General features: G+C 42.3%; 1 protein-coding gene across 1 annotated transcript in view; it reads left to right on the plus strand.

Moving 5' to 3' along the window:
• The window catches only part of NBAS (neuroblastoma amplified sequence), a 578163-nt gene that overhangs the window by 323333 nt on the left and 235572 nt on the right, over positions 1 to 19258 (plus strand). The window contains exons 39-40 of the mRNA XM_018558184.1: positions 716 to 792; positions 3397 to 3534. Coding sequence (XP_018413686.1) covers positions 716 to 792; positions 3397 to 3534 — 215 coding nt within the window. The remainder of the gene's footprint in view (positions 1 to 715; positions 793 to 3396; positions 3535 to 19258) is intronic.

A 19258-nucleotide genomic window follows, 5' to 3' on the forward strand; every position in this document is an offset into this window, starting at 1 on the left:
CAGCACTCCAGCTGTGGGGAAACTACAAATTCCATTATGCCTCTGCCTCTGGAAGCCATACTTTATGGCTGTCAGTATTGCAGTGCCTCATGGGACTTGTAGTTTCCCCCAGCTGGAGTGCTGAGGTTGGCTATACCTTGGGACACACTGATAAGATTCTTTGCTTTAAGCTAAGTTCCCTTTAAACCAAAACATTAGCAGCACTTTATTCCTTTATAATCTAAGAGTGGTGTCTCTATTCTAATATTTCTGCTTTCCTACTTGTGATAGGTTGTCATTGTCACTGTTATTAGGAAGAATGGGAACTGTGGAGGCTTATGGGCTCATGTGCCGGGATTCTGCTGCCCCGGCACTTTTCTTCCCGAAGCGTCCTCGACTTTCTTCCAGTGGTTGGTTTTATTTTATGACCTACTGATTATCTCTGTGAAATGTGTGCAAGGATCCCTTCCCACAATCTGCCACAGCATCTGTTTCCTTGTGTTTAGCAGCATTGGGAAAATATTTTGCCTAACAATTAACGTAAGGCAGAATTTCAGTTTGATAGTCCATGAGCGCTTCATGAATCATACCAACTAGCATTTTCATTTAAATTACGCAAATCATTATGCAGTGTGCCGTGTAATGAGCGCTGTAGCCTTATCGCACCTCCACGTCAAATGGGTATTTTTAATCTGCTGTGTGTGTAATGACTCTTTTCTTCTCTCGTCTCTTTCAGTTTTGCTGCAGCTGGCGAGTGACACTTTGCCGAACGACCTCACTCTGTCTGTGGCCTATCTGCTCGCTCTTCCACAGGTACGTTTAGCTTATGTTGTATGGGTAACGGTTAGGAATGTCCCGATACCACTTTTTCAAGACCAAGTACACGTACTGTCCCTCAGGTACCAATTACCAATACTTTTCTTAAAGGGACATGCACCATTTTTTCTAAAACAATACGGACTGATGATTTTAGGGCAGTTTCTTGTGGAGCATGTCCATAATATTTCCCACATCCAATTTAATGTCTCAGTCATTGCTTCATGTCAGCAATACTTTGTATAACTTCAAGTTTAAGTGGGGGAAGTTGGACAGATTGGAAGAAGCAGGGGAGAATTGTTACTCTATTTCTGCAACCTGATCTTTTAAAGAGTTATAATTCTCCCCTGCTAACTTGAATAGGTTAAATCAAATTATCCATAGTACGCAGTACACACTTCCAGCACAATGCAGAAATAGTTACGGTTCTTCCCTGCTAACTTCAATAGATTAAATCAAATGATCCATAGTATACAGTACAAACCTGCAGTACACTGCGGAAATAGTTAGAATTCTCCCCCAGCTAACTTGAATAGGGTAAAATTTATCCTATTTAAGTTAGCAGTGAAGAATTGTATTTCTGCAGTGTACTGGAAGTGTGTACAGTATAATGTGGATCATTTAACCATTAACCAGTTGACATCCGCGGTGTTAAACCCCCTTCCCATCCAGGCCATTTTTCAGTATTCAGCGCTGCGGTACTTTGACTGACATTTATTCCGTCATGCAGCGCTGTACTGAAATGAATTTTATACCCTTTTTTGAGGACAGATAGAGCTTTCATTTGGTGGTATTTATTCACCACTGGGGGTTTTATATCGCCGCTACCGCTACCGCATAAAAAAGCAAAACATACAAGAGCAAGTCACAGGAGCGTGACGCTGTGCAGGAGTCCGATCCCTGGTCTCCCACATGGCCCTTCGGTCGCCTGCGCTGCGAGAGAGCATCATCGCCCCCGTCGCTCTGTGGCTGTGCTGTGGGAGGAGCTTATGTGAGGTCCTCGTTTAGCTGCCCGGCAGGCTGCCCAGAGGATCCCAACAAGGGCAGTACTTCTGGGCAGCCTGAAACTATTTTAAAAATTGAAGTGCCGGTATCGGCGCTATGTATCGGGGCATTTTCACAAGCACCAGTTCTTGCGAAAATGTCCTGTATCGTCCCCGATACCGATACTAGTATCGGTATCCGGACATCCCTAGTTACGGTTATAGCTGCTGTGGATAATACAGTGAAATTACTAGACGAGAACCAACTGAGAAGCAACTTTTCATATATAAATCATATTTTTTTTTTTTTTTTACATTTATCCTTTTCTGCATTATGTAATGACAATTTCATGGTGCCTGTGTTGGCTTCTTGTATGATGTCCAGGTGGTAGCTATAAAAGTGCAACTGAATCCAAAACCTTTCTTTTCATATTGGGTAGAGTGGAGGGGGGGTTAGAACCCCTGTCAGGTATTTTTTATGTTTAAAATGTGTATTAGTTTTACAGGGAAATACAGAGAACAAGAATCCAGTAATGAAAACTAGAAATTACAAATAACATGTGAAAGATGACAACATATTGTCAGCAGTAATCTGCAACGATGCAAATTGAAACGTAGTGATGCATCAATCATGATGTATAACAAGGCACATAATGGTTGAGGATAACAATCCCTATAATATAAAAGGAAAGGTGGAGGGTAGGGAAGAAAAAGGAGGTAAGGAACAGAAATGAAGGGGTAGCCAAGGGGAAAGGCACAGTCTAGAGGTCCGGGTCAAGCTCTCATACATAACAGGTAGATATTATGAGAAACTTGGAGATAGCAGTTGTCTGCCAAAGTTAGGGGTTAGCCATTGCGAAATCCAAGGATCCCAGATCCCCCTGTCAGGTTTTTATTGCTGTGTGTGTCTCCGTTGGGGAGGGCCAACCTCTCTATTTCTCTTGGTGACCATAATCACTGGAAGTGAACAAATATCCCAAATTTTGGGCTGTCATGATAACAGGAATAGATGGAAAATCTTCCAATGGGAACAATCGTTCTGGTGACCACCAGGGATTTCTCTAACTTCCTGGTGTGGCTGCCACACAGGAAGTTAAAGGAGATCTTCCCAATAGAACACTGGTGGTAAAGAAAAAAAAAAAAAAAAAAAAAAAACGGGGATTGCTTTATCCAAAAATAAAAAAGCAAGATGGCCACATTCCACACAGACATAGAGTGTGGAAAAGGTATAGTAAGTGATTAATAGGAAAAGATCAGCTGCAGCAGACAGCCTATAGACAATACTGGTGAGCAGCCCATTGCCCCCTGCTTGCCTTTTCTGGGAACAGCTTCCACAGTGCAGATCCCTTTTAAGACAGCTTTGTGTTAAACCATGTGCTGGCTTGTATGTAGTGTTGTCCATTTAGTGATATCAAATCATATCTCTAAGTAAAATTTGTAAGCAACATAATTATTTAAAGATTATGTTATGGAGGCATTAATTAGCCAAGCTCCAAGTCCCATGTAAAGCATTACACATGGCACTCATGCCACTCCAGTAGCGGAGGGTTTAAATCAAAGTATTTCATGCTGTCTTCAGCCAAGTCAATTTTGTGCCTGTCATTTTTTTTTACTCTAGGTCCTAGATGCCAACAAGTGCTTTGAAAAGCAATCGCATTCAGCTCTGTCTCTCCAGCTGGCAGCTTATTACTACAGCCTGCAGATCTATGCCCATTTGGCACCCTGCTTCAAGGACAAGTGCCATCCTCTCTACAGGGTGAGTTCTCTGAATGGTCTGTTTCCCCTCCGCTCCACAATGCAGGTGATCTGATAAAAAGGCTTGCAGCATAAGTTATATCTAATTAAAGAGCTTATTTTTTTATTGCAGTGCTGAATACTGTGTCATAATTCTTCAGATCTAGGACTGGCAGCATAAGATGCAAGGAGTGTGTTAAAGTCTTTGCTTTTCCCTTTGTTTATTTTGGTTTTATGTATTTGTTTTATTTCTTGAATAATGTATAAAATAATGTGATGAGGTTGATGTGCAAGATAATAATCTTTATTTTATGTGTTTGGTCTACTCATATTACTATCTATATACATGTTTAGGTTGGTATAGCAATATAATGTCATTGTTATTCACAGTTAATTTTGACAGTCAGATGGTCTCTATCTGTCACCGTCTTTAAAGTTATAGTAAAGCACTATAAGAAGGGTCAGTTTTTGCTAGAATGTGCACGTATACACAGGAAACTTGCACAATATGGCACACTTACCTTATGACGGTCTTTGGTCCTGCATTCTGTCCCCTGCCATCTCAGGCACCACCATGTCCGTGTCTTGTGGGAATCCACTTCGGCCATTGGGTGGCCTCTGATGATGTAAGTCGTACACGCTCACACAGGAGTTGCATCTACCCCGCTATCAAGGCCCCTTAGAGATGCCGTGAATAAGCGGAGTGCGTACACTGCATGACATATGCGTCGTACAGTGGACACTCAAAATAAAAAAATTGCTGAGGTAGAGAAGGAGAACTTTTTGACAGAAGAGGCTTTGCATACCATATTTTGTGCTCCATAACACACACCGGACTGTAGTCACAGTGAACCTCAGTGAATCACACAGAGCAGACGAAGAACAGACGTTCTCTATGGTGAGCTCCTATGCCGTGGTCACTGGTCCCCCAGAGGAGCGGGGGACCCCAAAAACCACGGCGGCAGGGTCCCGGACACGATCGCTACCGCCGCCGCTCAGTTTGATACATGTGATCTGATTAGATCACTTGTATTAAACGAGCAGCGGCTCCCAATGTACATTTACCTGTGAATGTACAAAAAAACTACTCACCCAGCGCCCGAAACTGCATGTCCTGGGTGTTGGGCGATAGTGATTAGCTCCATAAGGCGCACACACATTTCCCCCCGCCTTTTGGGAGGGGGGAACCGTGTCTTATGGAACGAAAAATACGGTATCTACCGCCTAGCAATTTTTAAAGGTTTTCTTTTTTAACTTGTGCTTTAAAGCCCAATTCCAGGATAAAATAAAAACCCTCCAATTCCCCAAACTTTCTAAGTCGCTTTTTTCACTTACCTTAAACCACAGCCACATGATCATCGGGAGCAGAGTTCTCCTTTCTGTTTGCTTCCTGCTGCGGGGGTTCTTCCGGGTGTCCACGTCACATCCTGTGTGACTTGGGCAGCTCCCATTGACTGCCCACTGGAGAGGTCCTCTCTGGATCCAGAAGACTACTGACGTTGGCCAGAGAGAAGTGAAGGGGACTGGCTGGTGAGGGTTACTATACAGCCCCAGATGAGTGGTTCCGACCAGTGGAAGCAGTAAAATTATGATGTACAAAGATTGTTTTACATATGGAAATCTTGCAATGTATTTTTGCTCACAGTAGAAGTGAGCAAAGTGTTGTAGGGAAGCTACAACAAGTGTAGTAGGGTGTTGTAGGGAAGATGTGACAATTGCGTAACAGGAGCTAACTATAATTTCACTCTGGATCTCCACTTCTTTATGGATGTTAAAGCATATGCACAGCCACCCACTGAGGGACTGTCATTGTTCTACAAAGGTAACAAGTATTGCTTTGTAAGCTATAGCCAGTGTGCCAAGAATTGTGTGTGTTTCCAGGAATCTTGGGGTACTACAAGGAAACATACATATGTTAAAGGTTTATTATGATACCTTCTTTTTTTTCCTGGAGCAATGTTGTTTTCTAATGTTTGTTGTGAGTACAGATTCATGTTAAGCTCCCCCATGCCATGCTTCAATAGCTGCAAATTGTGCACACTCTCTGACAATAAGGGTTCTTATATGCAGACTCATGTAATGGCATTGAAAATCCTGTGCTGGGCAAGCTGATATCTCTCCTAAGAGGGGGGGAAGTAGGTTTGGTAGGTTCACTGATTAGAAATAATGCTGCAGAGCCAACTGTTGCTAGCATTGTACCCTTGAATGTGCAGTGCATTCCAGGACCCTCAAAAACATGAACTATTCAATTCTGCAGGTTTCAACACTTGCTGGTATTAATGAAGGTCAGCCAAGCCCCCTGTCACATCTCCCTGACACCCCATCCATATAATGCATGGCTTCACTGGCCGTAAGAAAGGTTCAAATGGCAGGAGAGAGTTTGATTGGCCTGCAGCACTATTAGGAAGTGTTGCAACTTGGAGATCAGATTGGGTGCAGGAGTGTACTCAAAGGGGGCTAAATGGTATGTGCAAGCACCTCATCACCTCATCATAGGTGTGGGTTTTTATTTTCCTCCCCAATATTTGGCTTTTTGTTTGGAACCATTGGGAACTGGAGAATCTTTTTTCCTCTGAAGGTTAGGGTACAGCGTGGTGAGATGAACAGGAAGTTCTGTTAATGACGCTTTTGGAGTAAATGTACATCTCACCCATGGCTATGTCGCCTATGTCACATTTCAGTACTGGTTTTAATTGATTAAAAATAAATAATGGGTCCGAGGTGCAGAGAAAATGTGTTCACATAACTATATCAATTCTCCGGCTAATCTTTTATCCCTTGACAGCTGTATTTGTACATAATTGTCTTACCTCTCCTTTTTTTTCTGTAATGAACAGCTCGGTTCAGGAAACTCACGAGGTAATTTATAAAGGGAATAAATTATATAGGGAAATATATCACAAAGCTATTTTCTTAGCAGGGTTCTTTTCTTCCCTTGCTGCAATGACCATAAATTCTGACAGCAAAACTCTATTAGCTGACCTGTGGCAGGAAAACTTTAAATACAAATTGCAGTGAGGCGCTTGTCTTCATCAAGAGCTGTCTAGGGAGAGCAGGCTGAAGTAAGCTGTGCCCTCCAACTGCCCCAGCATTCTTTGCAAATCTATCATGACAGGTCAATAGCAGATAGCAGACCAAAGTAACTTGGTCCACTAGCACTGTGGTTGTCCTCTGTCCTATTCAGGGGCCATCAACAGTGCATATTTTTCAGTTCTCGGACTGCTGAGATAAATGGCAATTTTATCTTGCCATTTCTTATTTGTAGTTTCACCACAGCTGAAATGCCGAGGTTGCCTACCCCTGTACTAGATAGTAAAGTCAACCTGAATCTTAGTTTCACTATCTTGGGAGATATTTGACCTAGAGCTAGCACGCTAGCACACAGCCACTAAGGACTGAAATCTAGTTATGTGTGATTTTTTTTGGGGGGGGGGGATGTATTGAATCAATACATAGCTGAGATAAGGATGGCAACTCTGGTTTTGGCAACTCTAGTGTCTACATCTTTAAAACAAGTCAGCATTGGCAGCTCCCATATATCCAACATCACAGATCAACTTTATGATCAGAAGAATCCCTTAGATGGGTGTGTTTTTATGTGAGACCACCCCATACAGAATAGAAGCACAAGTGGCTCCTAATTTCATTTTTTTTTTGTGGTGAATTTTCCACCAATGCATGATTGTTAAATTCCTGAGAAAAGAGTATTTTTGTAAAGGCTTGAGAATAAAGAAGTAATTATTCTCAATAGAAGTGGCTGTTGCATTTCTGCATTTGCACTGCTATGTGATATGGACAGTTTACATGAATATTGAGCTTTGTACAGTTTATCCCTAATTGAAAACATCAGACAAAACACACATTTTAGTAAAGTGTAAATTAATTTTCATATTGCTATTTTGTTTTTGGTCACATTTTTTTGGAAGAAAAAAATCCCATAAATGTTTTCAGCTTTTAAAAAGAAATCAGGCTGATCAATGATCTGCTTCTGTAGTTTGCTGAGGACAACACCGCCATCATTTACAATTATTTTTATCTGCCATTAAATGCTTCCTCGTTCATCCCTTTTGAATATTAATTGTTGTTGTGAACAGATCTGCATGGATGCTGGTGTTACTTCAGGAGAAGCGCATTAATGTAAGCTAGTATTAATTAAGCTGACTGGTGGTTTTATATAAAAAAGAGTTCTGCAAGAACCATCTTAAGAATATAGGCTGAAGTCACCCGGGCCTTCCAGTCTTTATTTGACTTAAGTCTCCAAAGAACTGTCCATCAAGAGTATGACAAGTTATTATGGGCCCTCTGGTCCTCAAGGAAATGCAAATTGTAATGTGCATGCAGTCAAGCCCTCTTTATAGAGGTTAGACTAAGACACTGTGTACCCCAAAAATACTGAGTACCCCAAAAATACCAACATATAGGGGTTTATTTAAAAACTATTTGCAAAGCTGTAGGCCATGTAGACCTCTGTGAGTATTTGCCCTGTGCAAATGGATGCACAAAATGAAAGTTCTTGTATGTTTTCTTTATAAGTTGAACATATGCTCACCGTCCACTTTATTAGGTACACCTTGGTAGTAAAGGGTTGGACCCCCTTTTGCCTTCAGAACTGCCTTAATTATTTGTGGCATAGATTCAACAAGGTGTTGGAAACATTCCTCAGATATTCTGGTCCTTATTGACATGATAGCATCACGGGCCCAAAGTGTGCCAAGAAAATATCCCCCACACCATTACAACACCACCACCAGTCTGAACCATTGATACAAGGCAGGATGGATCCGTGCTTTCATGTTGTTTATGCCAAATTCCGACCCTACTATCTGAATGTTGCAGCAAAATTGAGGCTCATTAGACCAGGCCACATTTTTCTTCTATTGTCTATTGCGGCCCCCGGTGTGGTCTTCTGCTGATGTAGCCCATCTGCTTCAAGGTTTGATGTTTTGTGTGTTTAGAGATGGTTATCTGCATGCCTTGGGTGTAACAAGTGGTTATTTGAGTTGCTGTTGCCTTTCTGTCATCTCAAACCAGTCTGCCCATTCTCCTTTGACCTCTGACATCAACAAGGCACTTTCGTCCACACAACTGCCACTCACTGGATATTTTCTTTTTTTCTGACCATTCTCTTTTAAACCCCAGGGATCGTTGTGTGTTAAAATCCCAGTAGATCAGCAGTTTTGAAATATACAGACCAATCCGTCTGGCACCAACAACCACGCCATGTTCAAAGTCGCTTAAATCCCCTTTGTTCCCCATTCTGATGCTCGGTTTGAACTTCAGCAAGTGGTCTTCACCACGTCTAGCTGCCTAAAGTCATTGAGTTGCTACCATGTGATTGGCTGATTAGCAATTTGTGTTACCAAGCATTGAACAGGTGTACCTAATAAAGTGGTCGGTGAGTATATTTGCATACTATACTCATATTTAATAAATTAGGATACACCAGCGGTAGGCAACCTCAGCACTCCAGCTGTGGTGAAACTACAAATTCCATTATGCCTCTGCCTCTGGAAGCCATACTTTATGGCTGTCAGTATTGCAGTGCCTCATGGGACTTGTAGTTTCACCCCAGCTGAAGTGCTGAGGTCGGCTACGTCAGGGCAGACTGATGAGATGTTTTGCTTTAGGTTTAGTATCCTTTAGCAACACTTTATTACTTTATAATCTAAGAGTGGTGCTTCTATTTTAATATTTCTGCTTTCCTACTTGTGATAGATTGTCACTGTTATTAGGAAGAATGGGGACTGTCGAGGCTTATGGGCTAGACCAGCCCGTCTGGCACCAACAACCATGCCAAATGCAAATTCACTTAAATCCCCTTTCTTCCCCATTCTGATGCTCGGTTTGAATGTCAGCAAGTTGTCTCCACCACGTCTAAATGCATTGAGTTGCTGCCATGTGATTGGCTGATTAGCAATTTGTGTTACCAAGCAATTGAACAGGGGTACCTAATAAAGTGGCTGGAGAGAGTATCTTTAGAATGCCATCTTGTAATAGTGCATTGTGGCCTCTAGGTGGAGCTGAGGAACATAGGAAGTACTTATTTCCCAGGCTTCTCTGCTGCATCTAGTGGCCATAATGTGCTGTTACAAGATGACATTTGATAATACATTCAACTTGAATCCATTCGCACAGAACAGACACACAGTGATTTGCAGGGTCAATGGATCTGCAAATGGTTTACAAATAGACTTATTTTTGTGAGCTTAGTAAACTACTGCCAACAGAGCTGGAAGTAACACGTTACTGCTGACCAGATATTTTCTCATAGTCTTAATAAAAAGGTACATGTATGCCAGTGGATTCAGAACACACATTCCATTACATGGAGAAATAAATAAAACAAAACAATTATTGTTCTGGTAATACAATGAATGGTGTGGGCAGCACAGATTCGTACTTTGCTGAAGTATTTGTGTATCATCTCTAATAACTGTCATGTATATATCACATGAAGGTTCATCTTGGTTATTCAGCTTTGTAAAATGTGCTCTGGATATCCCTGTGGAAACCGTGCTGTCTCTTTGAATGTTTATTTGTACAAGACATTTTTTGTCTCCTCTGTCCACAGTCTGCTGTGTACAGATAAGCTGTAGGCTGGACATCTCAGTGCAAATGGTTGTGTTGGCTTACTTTTTGCTTGCAAATGTTTACGTCAAAGAGGCACCTTCATGCAAGCTGGATATTATATTAAAACAGGTGAAAATGATTTTGGCAAGGCAGAATGTGGTGTTTTTTTGGAAGTAGTTGGATCGTAAACGTTCATAAACAGAAACGACCTAGATCTTTGTTTTTTTTTATTGCTTAGGGCCTTATTGGAAGACCCAGGTGACCTCAGCCTATGTTCTTAAGATGGTTCTCACAGAAGAACTCTTGTTAATATAAAGCCCCAAGCATGCTTACTTAATGCTAGGTTATATTAGCCTGCTTTTCCTGATTATGAGCTCCACTAACACCAGTAAATGTTTGCAAGGAGCGAATTGGGAAGAATTCTATGAGATAAATAATTGAACATTATGGTTGCAGTGTCCTCAGCAACCCCCAGAGGCAGATCATTGACGGCCCTAAAGTGACATTAAAATCACAATTATTTTCCTTTCCCCACCATGCTGCTTTAAGGATTTACCTTAAAAGATCATCTTCCTTCCACTTGTATTCAGCAATCCCACCAGCGCTGGTGCCCGTCTCTGATCCAGCACAGACTCCTCGGGTCCCACCGTGTCTTCCGGCTGCGTGCATTCACCTCCACTATGTCTCTCCTCTGTTCCCCGCGGAAGATGCTTACTGCGCATGCGCCCGCCCCGTGGTCCTGCTCGGCACTTTTGCCTTCAGAACTGCCTTAATTATTTGTGGCATAGATTCAACAAGGTGTTGGAAACATTCCTCAGATATTCTGGTCCTTATTGACATGATAGCATCACGGGCCCAAAGTGTGCCAAGAAAATATCCCCCACACCATTACAACACCACCACCAGTCTGAACCATTGATACAAGGCAGGATGGATCCGTGCTTTCATGTTGTTTATGCCAAATTCCGACCCTACTATCTGAATGTTGCAGCAAAATTGAGGCTCATTAGACCAGGCCACATTTTTCTTCTATTGTCTATTGCGGCCCCCGGTGTGGTCTTCTGCTGATGTAGCCCATCTGCTTCAAGGTTTGATGTTTTGTGTGTTTAGAGATGGTTATCTGCATGCCTTGGGTGTAACAAGTGGTTATTTGAGTTGCTGTTGCCTTTCTGTCATCTCAAACCAGTCTGCCCATTCTCCTTTGACCTCTGACATCAACAAGGCACTTTCGTCCACACAACTGCCACTCACTGGATATTTTCTTTTTTTCTGACCATTCTCTTTTAAACCCCAGGGATCGTTGTGTGTTAAAATCCCAGTAGATCAGCAGTTTTGAAATATACAGACCAATCCGTCTGGCACCAACAACCACGCCATGTTCAAAGTCGCTTAAATCCCCTTTGTTCCCCATTCTGATGCTCGGTTTGAACTTCAGCAAGTGGTCTTCACCACGTCTAGCTGCCTAAAGTCATTGAGTTGCTACCATGTGATTGGCTGATTAGCAATTTGTGTTACCAAGCATTGAACAGGTGTACCTAATAAAGTGGTCGGTGAGTATATTTGCATACTATACTCATATTTAATAAATTAGGATACACCAGCGGTAGGCAACCTCAGCACTCCAGCTGTGGTGAAACTACAAATTCCATTATGCCTCTGCCTCTGGAAGCCATACTTTATGGCTGTCAGTATTGCAGTGCCTCATGGGACTTGTAGTTTCACCCCAGCTGAAGTGCTGAGGTCGGCTACGTCAGGGCAGACTGATGAGATGTTTTGCTTTAGGTTTAGTATCCTTTAGCAACACTTTATTACTTTATAATCTAAGAGTGGTGCTTCTATTTTAATATTTCTGCTTTCCTACTTGTGATAGATTGTCACTGTTATTAGGAAGAATGGGGACTGTCGAGGCTTATGGGCTAGACCAGCCCGTCTGGCACCAACAACCATGCCAAATGCAAATTCACTTAAATCCCCTTTCTTCCCCATTCTGATGCTCGGTTTGAATGTCAGCAAGTTGTCTCCACCACGTCTAAATGCATTGAGTTGCTGCCATGTGATTGGCTGATTAGCAATTTGTGTTACCAAGCAATTGAACAGGGGTACCTAATAAAGTGGCTGGAGAGAGTATCTTTAGAATGCCATCTTGTAATAGTGCATTGTGGCCTCTAGGTGGAGCTGAGGAACATAGGAAGTACTTATTTCCCAGGCTTCTCTGCTGCATCTAGTGGCCATAATGTGCTGTTACAAGATGACATTTGATAATACATTCAACTTGAATCCATTCGCACAGAACAGACACACAGTGATTTGCAGGGTCAATGGATCTGCAAATGGTTTACAAATAGACTTATTTTTGTGAGCTTAGTAAACTACTGCCAACAGAGCTGGAAGTAACACGTTACTGCTGACCAGATATTTTCTCATAGTCTTAATAAAAAGGTACATGTATGCCAGTGGATTCAGAACACACATTCCATTACATGGAGAAATAAATAAAACAAAACAATTATTGTTCTGGTAATACAATGAATGGTGTGGGCAGCACAGATTCGTACTTTGCTGAAGTATTTGTGTATCATCTCTAATAACTGTCATGTATATATCACATGAAGGTTCATCTTGGTTATTCAGCTTTGTAAAATGTGCTCTGGATATCCCTGTGGAAACCGTGCTGTCTCTTTGAATGTTTATTTGTACAAGACATTTTTTGTCTCCTCTGTCCACAGTCTGCTGTGTACAGATAAGCTGTAGGCTGGACATCTCAGTGCAAATGGTTGTGTTGGCTTACTTTTTGCTTGCAAATGTTTACGTCAAAGAGGCACCTTCATGCAAGCTGGATATTATATTAAAACAGGTGAAAATGATTTTGGCAAGGCAGAATGTGGTGTTTTTTTGGAAGTAGTTGGATCGTAAACGTTCATAAACAGAAACGACCTAGATCTTTGTTTTTTTTTATTGCTTAGGGCCTTATTGGAAGACCCAGGTGACCTCAGCCTATGTTCTTAAGATGGTTCTCACAGAAGAACTCTTGTTAATATAAAGCCCCAAGCATGCTTACTTAATGCTAGGTTATATTAGCCTGCTTTTCCTGATTATGAGCTCCACTAACACCAGTAAATGTTTGCAAGGAGCGAATTGGGAAGAATTCTATGAGATAAATAATTGAACATTATGGTTGCAGTGTCCTCAGCAACCCCCAGAGGCAGATCATTGACGGCCCTAAAGTGACATTAAAATCACAATTATTTTCCTTTCCCCACCATGCTGCTTTAAGGATTTACCTTAAAAGATCATCTTCCTTCCACTTGTATTCAGCAATCCCACCAGCGCTGGTGCCCGTCTCTGATCCAGCACAGACTCCTCGGGTCCCACCGTGTCTTCCGGCTGCGTGCATTCACCTCCACTATGTCTCTCCTCTGTTCCCCGCGGAAGATGCTTACTGCGCATGCGCCCGCCCCGTGGTCCTGCTCGGCCGCTCGAGAAGCTCCAGATCTTCAGACGAGAGTGAGCAGCGGAGACACAGATAAGTATTTACCTTTTTAGTAACTTTTTTTTTTTTTTTTCTGTTTTTGCAAATATCTACTGCTTGCTAGCAGTAGAACTATGAAAAGAAAAAAGAGTTTAATTATACTTTAATTTCCACTTATTTGTTTGTTTATCACAGGTATTTATATAGTGTCGGAAATTTACTCTGCACTTTACATAGTGCACATTCACATCCTCTTAAAACCTATAAAAGACCTATACATTTCCATAAAAGACTTTTATGGAAATTACTTTTTTTTTCTTCCAAATAATGTGACCAAAAACAAAAAAAACACCTATAAAAATATTTCCCCTTTACTAAAATGTGTGTTTTTGTTTGAAAGTTTTCTACAAAGCACAATACTGATGTATACTTTGGGGGAGAGTTAATGGTTGGAATTCATCTTTAAGACTTAACACACTTTTGTTTATAACATAGGACTTATCAGTTCTACAAAATTTTAGCAAGGGACATGTGAAGGTAATGAAAAATCCAAAACGCTGAGTTCCTTTTTTCAACAGGAATAGAGGGGAAATCTTTCAATGGGGCACTTGTTCCAGTGACACCATGAGAGTATTTTCCCAACTTGGGAGAAACATCCTCTTACATCCTATTGTGTTTGTAGGCTAGGAAATATGGGGAAATTTCAGCAATGGGTCACAGATGGCAAATATAACCTGATGGGGTTTTCACCTATTCAAAATAATAGAAAACAATGCTTTAACTTTAGATATACTTTAAGCTCAAAAAAACATTTCCAGATGGATCTGGGGTCTGTGTGTGAAAAACTGTATTGGCAATCATCCCAGCATCTTTTCGGACCTCAGTGCCTTTACAAAATGTGCTCAGGGTTGGCTAAAAGAGGTCACATCGTGTTACAGATGGCACCCTTGGCAGATGACGCGGACTCACCTAAAGCACAAAGTTTAAATGACAGTGTGGTTTTCACCAGAGCACTCCACAAAGATTAATGGGCCAGTGACCCTAGTGGCCCCCCAGGCTACTTTGCTGCACGTTGACACCACACCACAGTCCTCTGGATTGTCCACCAAGAGGGTTGCAGGAGCAGGATGGCTATACTGAGGAGACAGGATGACATATAATGAAACATCAGTGTCTAGGTAGAGGTCGAGGCTGGCAGCAGGCAAGAGAGTAATCAGTTTCCAGGCAGAGGTCAAAGCTGGTGGATGGGAAGAGAGTAGCCGGTGTCCAGGCAGAGTTTAAGGCAGGTGGCAGGCAAGAGAGTAATTGGTTTCCAAGCAGAGGTCAAGGCATGCAGCAGGCAATAGAGTAGATTGTGTTCAGGCAGAGGTCAAGGTATGGACCACAAGAGCAACGGGGGCTGGAGACGAGCAGAGTCAGGCAATTCAGGTCAGCAAAAGTTAAATCAGAATTAATTGCAATTTCACGCACAATGTAGCTGGCAAGAAGACACTGCTCCGGCCACCACAGTGGAATGCATTTAAATACCCTCCAAGGCCTGTGAGCAGGCAGGGACGCATAGCAATGAATGCTAACACACATGTGCAACTAGCCATAGCCAAGAGACCACAAACTGGCGTGTGCAACAGGCTGTAGAAGGACCAAACAGGTCATGCCCCTGGCTATACAGATTTGGATCCTAGAGGGACCGTAACACATGGTATGAACTATCTCTGGGACTTCTGCTTTCCTGCAGTTTCTTCTCTGCTTTTTGTTTTCCTGTGCACATTTTTTCCTGACTCTGGACTGCTGCTATCTGTATTATAGAAAGCAGCAATTTATGGCTGTTGGCTTTGAATGCATTGAGTTAACCTGGGAAGAGGTGTGCTGTTAACATTAAATTTTCATTGGTTTCACAGAGCCGCACTTATCCTTTAATGTGCATATAAAAACAATAAGAGACCACATTATTTAGACTCACAAGAATGCCATTGACCTTAATTACAAAATATAATTTAAAAATGTCATTAAAGCCATTCACATTCTGAGCTGTGTATTCTAATTCCCATCCACTGGAGGGAAACAACAACAATAGTCTGACCTAAGATTAAAATATAGAGCCAGAGCAGAATATTTATGATTTAATTTGGGCTTTGTATTTTATTGCCTCCTAATGAATCCTCATTAATGTCGTTGTTAGGTAATTGCTGCTTGTGCCGTTTCTTCATTGAATATGATTTTTTAAATTACATTAATAAATTGTAATCAATTCCTGGGGAGAGAACACTCACTTGAGCCCAGGTAAGCAGTTTGACATTTGAAATGCTTACACCAATGTGGTGTTGATTTAGTTTGCATCAAAGTGAAGGAAACTGTCAAGCGCAAACAGTTGCTCAATATCCGCCATTTAAAGTCTGTGTTCACATTTTCGACCATGTTTCATATTACACGTGGATATTTAGGGTGTATCATGAAACATGGTCACATCGGTACATTCTGTTCCCTGCAGGCTGCTGCTGTATTTTGAATTTGGTATGGCTGTGTGGGTGGAGCCAACACAACCATGCCATCCATTCACAGATCAATTTGCAGGATGCAGTTGTAGCGCTCACCCCCGAAGGAGCCGCTGGATGATCGGGTCTTCTGTATCACCTCTGTGACACACCACAAACAATGAAGCCACAGCACACCTTGTGAGATTTTAAATAACTATTTACTGTATATAATAATCTGAATAGCAGTATACAACATCAACATTTATCTCTACACAGCATAACACAGAGACTGTATATGAGACATCAGCATAACAGTGATGATCAGTAAATGCGGTTATTCTAACTATGAACTTGTTGGACAGTAATCAAACTGTATATATATATATATAGTCCCAATGTACCCGGGTACCTAACCCACTGGCCAGTGGTAGTTTCTTCAGCTAGCCAACGTTGGGGCCCAATACAAACGGTTAAAATCTGTGTGTACTGTTCATGACAACAGCAGGCCAGAGGCCTCAAACCCATACACGGAGGGAGATGTCCGTCTGTAGCCGGCAGGGATGTCAGCAATTATCTTCTGTGATGAAGAACTGTATATAGGAGCTGAAGTCTGATGTCATCAGGTGTTCTAGTCATCAGAATATATTTAGTACCAATGTACCCGGGTACCTAACCCACTGGCCAGTGGTAGTTTCTTCAGCTAGCCAACGTTGGGGCCCAATACAAACGGTGAAAATCTGTGTGTACTGTTAATGACAACAGCAGGCCGGAGGCCTCTCACCCATACACGGAGGGAGATGTCCGTCTGTAGCCGGCAGGGATGTCAGCAATTATCTTCTGTGATGAAGAACTGTATATAGGAGCTGAAGTCTGATGTCATCAGGGGATCTGGTCATCAGATTTGGCGTCCGTCCGGGCCAAGTCGCCACCCACAATGGCCTCTCAGCAGGATGGCACCTCATTCACAGCCCCAGAGGATCCTCTTCCAGACAGGAACAAACAGCCATTTACTCTGTGCAGCAGATGTCACTTCAGGACTTCACGTGTGACAAGTGAGCACAGTCTCTTCACAAGCTGGCTGCACCACACAAGCAACAGCAGTCTGGCCTCCCTGTCTCCTCACACTAGACTCCGCCCAGCAACCTTTAGCAACCTGGTCAATCATTCCTACCAGCAAGACAATTGAATTAGCTCTGTGTTAACATTTGGATACAGGTCCACTTCAGCAGAGCAGGTTCCTGCTTGTTAGTCTGCTCTGAGTCATGCTCTGTACTGCAGATTGCATTACTAGTCTGCTGTCATACGTGACCTGTCAGGTGCCAAGTTGGTTTCTGGGTTGTAATGTGGTTTAATTAAGTGATCAGAACACTATTGATTTTCCAGTCCATTTAATTCCATCAAGATTGACAGTTTTCATCAGTTAAAAGGTTCGCATGTCAGCAGAAAGACACCACCGTTCGGTGCAGGCACTTTCCTGACAGACTGTAGCTGTGAAAGTATGTTAAGTAATCAGGCTGATAGCATGTCTGCTTGCCAATGGAGGCCTTTATTGTGCTACTTGCATTGACCTGCATTTCCAGCTGTGGTATAGACCATGTACCCCCCCACCCCACCAAACCCTGACAGGCACTGAAAAAGAGTGAGTTGTGTAAATATTAAAGAAAAAGGACCTATCAAAACTCTAAAGACCTGACTGTCGTTAAAGGTAAAATATGCAGTATGTCTAAGTAGATGATAGTGAGCTTTGATCACATATTCATAGATGTTTCATGGCAGGGTTCTGTGTACTTCCCAGTGTTTTAAAATTGTGTTTTCATGTGCATATGGTTGAAGAATTTAAAATGTAGCAAAGTGTATGGATAATGTTTTCATTTTGTCTTCAATTATCTTATCCAGTGCCTGTCAAGGATATGCTTCTAATGGTGCAGTGTAATGACCGCTTTACCCAATAAAGTAAGACATGAGTAACAAACGTAGAGCATGTTGCATCCACAAGTCCTACACTCCTTTTTTTGTATCTTCCCCTCCTTTTAAAGCCCTTTCCCACTATGCACACTTAGGGGTTGATTTATAAACCATTTGCACAGCGAACAGCTCTGCAAATTAGTTTTACAGTGCATTATGGGCACTAGATGGAGCCGAGGAGCATGTAACTTTTGTATGCTTCTTGGTTCCATCCAGTGGCTACAATGACTATGAATATCCCACAAACACTTTCATTTAAAAATATTCCTCAATAGCCATAAAGGAAATACATCCACCTTGTGTGCACCAAATGCTTTCACAAGCCAAGGTATTACCTGTGTATAGAGCAGAGCTGTGGGAGGAATCCAACAGGCTATCTGATGAAAACTACAGAAGGGGGCCTTCTACTAGACCAGTCAACTTGCACAATGATAGAGAGCAGTAGTGACCGGCCTTTTTTGCAGGAAGCTCCTGAAAAGAAGAGAGGTTTCACACTGGAAGATCTGGAATGCGCAAAGCCCTCCTAGATTTAATAAGAATACACATGACTCTTGTATTTAGACAAGATTTGCTTATGCTGGAGCTTAGTTCTAAAGCAAACCTGTCCGGTTCCACCCCTTGACACATATTTCACTACAGAACCCAGCAATGACTATGTAGGAGGAGGGAAAAACTTTTTTTTCCCAAAAGGAGGAAAATAAAACTGTTGTTGTAACTGCTTACAAAGCATTAGCTGGAATTGGACTTCAATGTGTAAGTCCATCTATTGTAAACCTGCTGGTACAGCTAACACTACTACCCCACCGCCTCCCCCCCCACAGGGCGACGGTGCTGCTGTCCAAGGGTGTCCTCATTACTCCTCCATAGAGTGGAGTCACCCTAAGACCGGGAGTGTGTTACTGGCCAGATCACCAGGTGAAAATAAAGGAAAAAAAAAGAAAGCAAACCCAGTCACCACATTTAAAGAAGAACTCTGGGAAAATCACAAACATATTCTTACGTTGGGGCTACCTCAGCATTGCAAGGGTTAGGTGCTTGTTTTGTCTAGGGGGCTCAGATCAAGCAGATTTACTCCTGCCAGCTCCCTCTGGGCTGCTAGAGTAGTCCTGCAGCCTCTTCTCCCTTGGGCCTTGGCGGTGTAAGGACTGTTGGTGTAATCATGTCCTGTGTGGGTCCATTGACCAAGGGACATCCAGAGTGGAGGGGGAGTGAAGTGAGCGGGGCCGTGGATCAGGTGAGTACATCTGCTTTGTTTGAGTCTCTAGACA

This window comes from Nanorana parkeri, unplaced genomic scaffold (genome assembly GCF_000935625.1).
Source record: "Nanorana parkeri isolate BGI_ZX_2015 unplaced genomic scaffold, ASM93562v1 scaffold324, whole genome shotgun sequence".
Classification (NCBI taxonomy): Eukaryota; Metazoa; Chordata; class Amphibia; order Anura; family Dicroglossidae; genus Nanorana; species Nanorana parkeri.